Source organism: Anneissia japonica, unplaced genomic scaffold (genome assembly GCF_011630105.1).
Source record: "Anneissia japonica isolate Jap-2015-1 unplaced genomic scaffold, ASM1163010v1 scaffold288112_len223158_cov157, whole genome shotgun sequence".
In the NCBI taxonomy this organism is placed as follows: Eukaryota; Metazoa; Echinodermata; class Crinoidea; order Comatulida; family Comatulidae; genus Anneissia; species Anneissia japonica.
The window spans coordinates 67,086-77,014 of record NW_022745085.1 but is presented as its reverse complement, the minus strand read 5'-3'; the positions used below and the strand labels follow the sequence as shown (position 1 = coordinate 77,014).

Sequence of the window (9,929 nt, the reverse complement as noted above, 5' to 3'; positions counted from 1 at the left end):
CTTAAAGTTGTTCAGAACATGCATGTTTCTATTTACCCTAATGGAACATTTTCTTCAAAAATGACCGGACTTATGGTTGGGGAAGAAAATTTTTATGATATATTAAAAGACACAAAAATCGATATAAGCCTTTGAAATTTTCGTAATTTCTGGGGTTTATATATATGTATATTCAAGTAATAATACAATTGTTGTAATAATACTTTCGACCATAAGTCATCATTAGGTATATATATACATATTTAATAGGCCTATATACTGCAAAGATAGGTCAAAGGTCAATAAAAAGTTTCTGGTTGATATTGAGAAATTATTCTGTTAGAGTATAAATGTGCATATTGTAAATATTTTGTTACAAAAAGCAACTCTGTACGATCAGTGGTTGCCAAGATATTAAATTCACGCAAAGTTCAGGTCAAAGGTCAAAAGCACAATTTCCGGTCATTTCTAGAGAAAATTGTCCATTATAGTAAATATAAATATGCATGTTTTAAACATTTTGCTGCAAAAAGCAACTCTGTACGACCAGTGGTTTTCAAGATATAGCTCCCTATATTTCCACCCCTAATTTGCATATTTATGCTAATAAGGTCGGCAAAATGGCATGAAGAAAATGTTTCATTAGCGTAAATAGAAACATGCATGTTCTAAACAACTTTAAGAAAGAATCAACTTTTTAAGACAAGTGGTTACCAAGATATAAAGTACCCTACATTTTCATAACTAATTTGCATATTTAACTAATTTGCATATGAAGATGAGCGTAAAAAAATTGGCGACTCATTTTACTGGATTCAGCATACTTCAAAGTATATATTCCATCCAAAAAACTAAAATGATCACAAAAATCCCACGGGAGCCCATTTTTCGACATATGCCCCCCGGACTATAGCGACATTTTTTGTTTATTACTAGTTCGTTGTATGGTAAACTAGGCTTAGGCATAGTTTTAGCAAGGGTCTGAGTCGACGACGTACGAGAAAAATTGTCGCCCCACGGGCGGGCCAATGATAAATCACCATACTAGGCCGAGCTAGCTATAAAACGGAAACTCACGGAAAAAGACACGAAATGAAACGTCAAAACAAATTTTCATTTAGTAATAATACTATTTAATAATAACACATGGAAATCAGTAGCTCACCTACAGTGTAGTCCTAAAATTATCAAAATAGTGAAATCAAACATGGTCTACCCACAAAGAACTTACTTTGGTTTGTCATTGCACATAAAAAAAATATAAAAAAAAGCGGAGCTGAGTGTCCAATAATTTTCGTAATGTCGTAACATTCTGCATTCGTAAACTTTCGTATTTTCTTGGAAGTATTCGCATGAAATTATAATGAGCGTTGATTGGTAGTCGGCTCGTGATCAAAGGTGACGACTGGTACCGACTGGTTCCAAGATTCACAGTCACTTACCTCGGCAAACCATTCGATGGCACTTACCTGTAGCTACTTTCAGTAGCCACAAAAATCATTCTCAAGTCTCTAACTCCATTAGTACAAGCTCACATTGATCCTTATCAATTTGTATAGATTTTCTAGGAGCACATCCGATGCAATTATATATTATTATTACTTACGATTATACTCACCTTGATTGTTCTAGCAATGGCAGTCTGGCCCAAATTATGTTTTACGATTTCTCCTCCGCATTCAATACCATCCAACCGCATATTTTAGTTGACAAAATGATTAACATGGATATACCTTTTAATTTAATCTGCTTAGTTCTTAATTTTATTACTAATCCTACCCAGTAGGACTCAGTAATGATGTCAAATCAGAGGTTTTCCACAGGGAACAGTGTTTGCTTCATTTGCTTATACATTATATATATTGGACTACAAGTCTTCACATGAAAGTGTACCCGTTATTAATGATAATTTAATAATGATTTTTCTAACTATTATAATGAAATTGAAAGATTCATCAACTATTGTGATGCTAATTATTTACAGCTTAACACAATGAAAACTAAGGAAATGATTATCGATTTTTGTAAAAATAAGCCATTATTAGATCCAGTTATTATTAAAGGTACTGAAATTGAGCAGATCAAGTCATATAAATATTTAGGCATAAATTTAAATAACACTCTCACATGGAATGATCATACCGATCACATGATGAAAAAGCTTAACAGCAGGATGTACTGTCTTCGTAAACTTAGGTCATTTAATGTGTGCAGGAAAGTTTTAGGTATCTTTTATAATTCTGTAATTTTAAGTGTCTGGAGTTATTGTATTGTGGGTTGGGGAGGAAATATATCTAATTGTGACAAGGAAAGGTCTGATCCGAAAGGTTGAGAGAGTGACTGGTGTGTGTTGCCTGTCGGCGGGCTCAGTTTACCACTACTGGTTGGAGAAGGTGTTTCAGAGCATCATTGAAGACGTGACCCATCCCTTTCACTCTGAAATTATTGACTCAAAGATTGTTCAGAGTGGTAGACTAAGGCCGCCAGCAGCGCGCACATGCCGCTACTCTTCCTCATTCGTTCCCCAAGGTGTTGGAGCCTTTAACAAAACTTTTAAAAGATGAATTATGGTAGTAATGATAATGAAAATGGAAAATGATAGTAACAATAATAATAATAATAATAAAAATAATAATAATTAAATAATATTGATAATAATAATTATGCTTCGGTGACTTATAATGTTTTAATGGTCGTTGTTTGATGTCTTTTTTACATTGTAATTTTTAGAATTCATTATATTTGATCAATCTTTTAATTGTTTTACTGTATTTTAATGCGAGAACTGAATTTCCAACTTGGAGCAATAAAGTGTATCTTATCTTATCTTACCTTAAATAGCACAGCCAAATCCTCAATGACAAAACCCCTATGAATGATATTTGTCAAAAAGATTCAAATATGTGTAATATCCGATTTTAAACAATATCCTTGTTTATTGCAGGTTTCTTTTAGACTCTCTGTAGGAGATCTGAAGCCATCAAAAGTTACGTTGAATATATACGAACCAGTTGGTAGCAAAACCCAGGTGCAATGCACAAATCAGAAGAGAGGGATATGGACGGCAAAAGCAGATGTTCAGAAGAATGCTTCGCAATACAACTATGTAGTTGAGATTGCACCAAAATACATGATTACAAAATGGTTTGTTTCTGCAACATCATACCAAGAACTTAAATTTCGAAGCCTACCTGAAAATAATAGCACATGTCGTGATGTGTTCGAACCTCCACAAAGTACTGAATTCCCTAAAGTTTCAGTGTATTCGGGGCTGACACAATGCCATTTGCAAGGTTTAGTAGATAGCGTAAAGAGTATCAACGATCTAAAACAATCTCTAGTTGAATTGCAACACTTAAGTCAGGTTTTCAACGCGCAACTCTTCGCAGATCGTGATGAAGTGTCAAAATTACGCATGTGGATTGGTAAACCTTTTCCAAGTCATTCCAGATATCCACATAAGCTTGTACTCCTGTGTGCTTTGTATGGCAGACTTGCAAATGAACTCAATTTGCACATTCGTGATCTATGTGATGTTACAGCCCATGTATATACGCTCATTTTAGGAGCCCTTGAAAACGTTGATCGCAGTGAACTAACCAAATGGTCTCACAAATGGCTGAGAGTTACTGCCATACAGACCTTAGAGTCAAAAAATAAAGACCATTGGATATATGCTGCCGCTTCTTTTCCTTATCTCTTTGAAGTAAGTCGACTAATGGAACTTAGTAAAACATTGAATGGAGCAAAACTTCAAATGAATGCTTTGAAGTATATGCTTATTCCAAAGATCCAAGACGGATACAACAGGGATGAAGTGGATACCATCCTCCATAATCTTGTGAAAACTGCTAAAACAGCAAATCAAAAGACGGAACTTGAAGAGGCTGTCAGGAAGTTCATGAAATCTGTTGCTCCTCTTGTTGACATCGGTGAAAACCCTGAAAACACAAAACCTGTAGCGCCTCCAGTGCTAAGCGATGTAAACCCCGGAGCAGGAGCAGATGTCTTTAATGAGGAAATCCAAGCAAAAGTGGGAAAACACCAGATTAAAGAATCATCAGTAGAAGTGATCAAGACAGGTCCATTGTCGACACCTAGGAATGAAGATTCAAATGTGAGTATTAATTTCATGTGTACACCATCTTGCTTTTATCTACAATGACATTTATTTCCAAATGAGACGAGACAAGACTTAAATTTAGCAGTGTCAGTTAATAGCAATTTACAAGATCGATTTATACAATTTTGCTATCATTCAAAGATGCTCTTTGCAAAAATATGAATTTGTCTTTTTTACACTTGCTTATCACTGTTTTGACATTGAATGGAAATAGAGGGGGTTTGCCCTAGAAGCCCTTCATTTTAAGAGATTTGGCATGAAGCTGGCAGCACATTTTCCAGGGAAATGCCTGTTAATTAACAGAGAACCCATAAAATAATAGTAATTTTCCTGTAATTTAAACAGAAAATAGCAGTGTATCTACAGAATTTACATCATTTCCTGTATTATCACCTACTGTAATTATTCTGTAAAATGACATCCGTTTTTGTCTCACCTGAGCTGTGTTCAGAATGAGTCTCAGTAATCACTTTTTCTGTACGTCAGTCAGTCCGCCCGCCCGCAGTCGTGTCTCAAGATCCACAAGACCTAAATTAAATCGCGAATTTTACCCTTTTAATTCCTGTTTTTGTGATTGATGCAAGTCACTAGACGAGCAGCAAAACTAATTTTGACGTACACCAGTAAAAACCTTGGTTTTTTCCAAGGACTCAAGATGAATTTTCCGGAGAGCTTCGGATTGTTATCGGTTTTCAGTCCGAAAGTGCGATAAAATTTTAGTGCTTTTCGGAGCCTTTTCGAGATCCACATGGTCCCCCCGGCGGCGTGGCTTTCAATCCAGGTCATTGTCAGTTTAGAGCTTGACGGTGTCGGATGTGTTCGTTTAGAGAATTGAATCGGTAAGTATTCCATTTTCAAACATTTATTATGTCAGTTCTTATAAGTGTTAAGGTCATGATAATTTTAGTGATGTTAAATCGGTATGATTTTGTCCTGTTTGTGAGATTTTTAGTGCAGCTATGGTTATGCTTTTTATAATATAATTAGGCCTACTGTAGGCCGAACGTCGCTAGTCTTAATTTGAGGTTAGGTATACAGTAGTTCTAACCTAATATTAGGTATTCCATTAGCTTCTCTATCTAGGGTAGACATAGGCTTAGGTTGTGGCAACAGGCTCATCATAGATGCCATATTGTAATTTTGTGACAATAAATATTTTTTCCATGAATATACTTATGGAGGTAGGTGTATATTTTGATCTCCAAATATCTTACTAATAAATCAACATTTAATAAAATATCAAATAAAATAACAGTAATCGATAATTATATTGAATGTAGTAAAACTGCTTTTATGTGTGAATTTAGTAATATTCCACTTCAATCTCATGTTAATTTACACAATCATGTACAGGTACATAGACGCCATATTGTAGTAATTTTGTAGCGATAAATTTTTTTTCCATGATTATACTTAGGAAGTAGGTATACTGTATATTTTGATCTCTAAATATCTTACTAATAAATCAACATCTAATAAAATATCGAACAGGGGTGGCGGCAGGATTTGCCCAACAGGGGGGGGGGCATCGGCTCCGACGAGGGGTCAGATTTCCCTGACGAAACCTAAGTGGGCTTGGTCGAGCTTCGATTAAAAGCTTACGAAAGTGGTCCTGGGGGAAAAACCCCCGAAAAATTTGACAATTTAAGGGTTTCAAAGGCTTATTTAATTGATTTTAGAGTCCAATAATATGTAGAAAATACATACGAATACGAATACGAATTGTGCTTTTTCTCTTAGACGGGGGGCCAGCTCTCCCTGACGGGGGAGCCCCGGCCCCTCGCTGGCACCACCCCTGATATCAAATAAAATAATAGTAATCGATAATTATATTGAATATAATGTTAGTAAAACAGCTTTTATGTGTGAGTTTGGTATTCAGATATTGCGCTTCAATCTTATATGTTAATTTTATATAATCGTGTACTTTCGTTTGCAGATTGTTGGTTGCACATGTATATAGTTGTCAGTTTCATGTGTGTCCTGTAAAATTGATTTGGTATTAAATACTGTATTTTCAAACACTTGTGTCCATATTGCCTAATTAATGCTAGAAATGTTAATTATGGTCATAGTGATGTTTCTAGAGTGTGATTGTGTCCTGTTATGAGTACTTGAGGCTAGCTAGCCTATGGTTGGGCTTATAATTAATTAGGCTGAAGATTGCTCTATTTTATTTGAGGCTAGGCGTAACGTAATATTTGGAGGTACTGTAGGTGTGTATTGATATCCAAATTTCTTACTAATAAATCAACATCTAATAAAATATCTCATAGAATAATAGTAAATGATAATTATATTGAATATGTATAGTAAAACAGCTTTTGTGTGAGAAATTGGTAACAAATATTGTGCTTCAATCTTATTTTAATTTACACTATGTACTTTTGTTTGCAGGTTGTTGGTGGTTACACACAATCCAGGTCATTGTCAGTTTAGTTTAAATATTAAAATACATTGTTGATAAAGCATTTATTTAAATACTGAAAAGCATATTGTGGATAAAGCATTTATTTAAAAAATGAAAAGCATGGTAGATAAAGCATTATTTTATTTAGGATTTTAATGCTGAGAAGCATGATATCCATAAACCATGTTTTTTTAAACAGATTTAATTTCTGTGAGGCATGTTCTTCATTTAGCCACTTTTTTGAAACAGTTTTAATATTGAGAAAATATTAAAAATTTTAAATATTTTTTTGTTAAAACCTGATTTAAATACTGTGAAGGCTATTGTGGATAACACTTTTTTTACATTTAAATAAACTGCCTTGGGACTACACCACAAGCCTTTTCTTCCTTCAACTCTTTCTCTTCCTTATGTAATCGTTCTTGTTTTTCCAGTTCTGCCTTGTGTAATTGCTCTTGTTTTCCCTTGTTGCTCTTTATGCTGCCGATTGGATTTATCCATCTGCATTATCAGCTGCTGCAGTTGGATTCGGTGCATGTGCATCAGCCATAATTAAATATTGACGAGGGGCTTGTTACTAGTAAATCTTGGTTACCGATACGTTCACAAGTCTACTGCTCCAAATATAAAGATAGTGAATGTCCACTGTCTAAAAAAAATTACAGACTACTTACTGTAATTGAAGAAGATTCACACAGTTCGTTGAACAAAACGATATCCTTATTTACAGTAGAACATGACCACAGCTGCTACTATAATACGTTATGCAGTAGAACAACCACCGCTGTCACCATAATATTTCATGCAGTAGAACGACCGCCGCTGCCACCATAATATGTCATGCAGTAGAATGACTGCCGCTGCCACCATAATATGTCATGAATTCCTACTTGACGTATTTCCGAGCGGTATAGAAAAGACTAGGAATCCCTCTTTGACATATAAAATATAAACACAGCTCACAATGTTGTAAAACAACTCTCAAATAAACTTTTATTCTGTATAAACTCCAACAATCAGTCCAGTATCAAAATAACACAATAATATTCACATAAACATGTGTTTCAAAAAGAGCCCCAGAAAGATAAAACTGTCAGCTTATATACCCTAGCTGCACTATTCCAGAGCATTCAAGGGCATTCTATATTGCCTAAGTTCCTCATTGGTTACCTTACATCATAATTAACCAATTAGACTTATTTGTCTCTGTAGTACCCAAGATTCCATAAACTTCCATGTATTACTCTTGGATTCTACATGGTGTCATGTGTTCCTAAAATTACCAATGTGGTTTACACATTTTCTTTGATCAATTAAATGTTATTCTAGAATGTTCTATGTATTAAATATGTTAAAGTGAGAAAGGGAATGGTAATTTATTACAATTAGTATATTATTATGTTGTTTTGTAGCATTGTAAACAAATTTTTTAAACCCATTCTTATAAGTCACGAAATCATACCTTTAATACTAAAACTAAAATCAGTACAGCCTTTTATGTACTGAAGTATCTATTAATATTTACATGAATTGCATACTCGCAGCATTTTTCCTTAACTATTAGAAACTGCTAGTTTTAATATTAAAAAAGTTATTTAAATGATCACCGTTGGATTGCAGATAGTCCTGCATCATCTGATCTAGCTCTGCTATGCAGAAGGGGTTCGTTGATTAATAATGTAAGAATTAAAGTATCTAATTAACATAATTTATGCAAACAAATCATGAAAAATGATTACCTTAAATGCTTGAATAAGCGCCGCTCTCGAATATGCGCGCACCAAACATGATTTTTCTCGTTAAGCGTCCCTCTCAAATATTAAGTGCCGTGGTGCTTGATCAAGATTATAATATTACCTGTGTGTATTGAAACAGGTTTTAAAAACAGTGTATGTGTTAAAATGAATAAATAACACAATGAAGACAAGCATTTCTTCATAACCCTTTGTTTACGATGATAGGACTTATGATAGGCCTACAGAACTATGGGAATACCTGAAATAGGTAACATGGAAATGGGCATGGAAAGAGCCACGTCAACATTTTTTTATAACCACCGTTCTTGAATAAGTATCTTTCTCAAATAAGTGCCATACTGAAGCCTTCAAAACTTTTATAAGCGCCGTGGCACTTATTCAAGCTTTTATGGTAGTAAGGCTTGTGGACAAAATTATCTTTAGTTCAGTTGGAATGCAAAAAGGATGTATGTGTAGTGGAAATACAAAAACGCTGTATGTGTGATTGTAAAGTAAGAATGCAAGAAGGGTGTATGTGCATTGGGAATGAAAGCAGGATGTACAGTGACAAGGCAAGAAGAATGTATGTGCAGTGGGGATATGGAAGAAGGATGATGCAATGCAAGAAGGATGTAAGTGTAGTGGAAATGCAAGAAGGGTGTATGTGCCGTGGGGAAATGCAAGAAGGGTGTACATGCAGTGACAAGGCAAGAAAGGTGTATGGGCAGTATGAATGCAAGAGGGATGAATGTGTAGTGGGAATGCAAGAATTATGTATGTGCAGTGTGGAAATGCAAGAAGAGTGTAGGTGTAGTGGGAATGCAAGAATTTTGTAAGTGCAGTGGTGAAATGCAACAGGAGTGTATGTGTGTAGTAGGAAAGCAAGAATCTTATGTATGTGCAGTGGCAATGCAAGAAGGATGTATGTGTAGTTCGAAAGTGTAGCAGGTCATTTCTGCCCAAAACCAAATTGGCCCAAACCAACTCGGAACAAAACCAACTCGGTCCCAGACAACACTTCGGCCCAAAACCAACTTGGTCCTAAACCAATTTGGACCAAAACCAGCTTGGCCCAGAAGATCGCAATTACCCATTACCCAAATGACAATTATTATTATTATTTTAGTATAATTATAATTAATAACATTATTTATAGGTCTAATATTATTTTTTATTATAACTATTATTATTTAGTTTTATATTATTTTAATTATATAATTTATAATTATTATATTATATTTATTATTATTTTAGTATTATTAGTTCCTATGCATGTAATGCAATAGGAACTATTGTAATCACTCTGTCACATTTCTTTTGTTTTTTATTGTGTGTAGTATGTGTGTGCGTATGTGTGTAGACATTTATGCAAATGCGCATGCGTCAAAGAAAAGTTTTCCGACATTTTGTTTTACATCGCGATGCGAAGTTCGATGTGGATTTTCTGCAGAGTTCAGTCAGGGCTCACGCTAACCGGTCGGCGTGCATGAAACTATTTTGGTTTTACGCCAAAAAAATCAACTGCCGTCTCATAGGTATTTTGAAGAAGGCCTAAAATAAAACAAAAAGGTTTTAATACTTGCTGAAATACATCGTTTTTTCATTTAGATCTGCATTTTTCACTAACTCCATACGACGTTTATTTCTGTCGTATGAGTAGTCCATAGAGCTATTAAACAAC

General features: G+C 34.7%; 1 protein-coding gene across 1 annotated transcript in view; it reads left to right on the top strand.

Moving 5' to 3' along the window:
* The window catches only part of LOC117119914, a 30,455-nt gene extending 23,914 nt beyond the window's left edge, over positions 1-6,541 (top strand). Inside the window, exons 2-3 of the mRNA XM_033264893.1 lie at positions 2,924-4,096; positions 6,500-6,541. Of these exons, the coding sequence (XP_033120784.1) occupies positions 2,924-4,096; positions 6,500-6,541 (1,215 nt within the window). The remainder of the gene's footprint in view (positions 1-2,923; positions 4,097-6,499) is intronic.
* Positions 6,542-9,929: the final 3,388 nt, after the last annotated feature.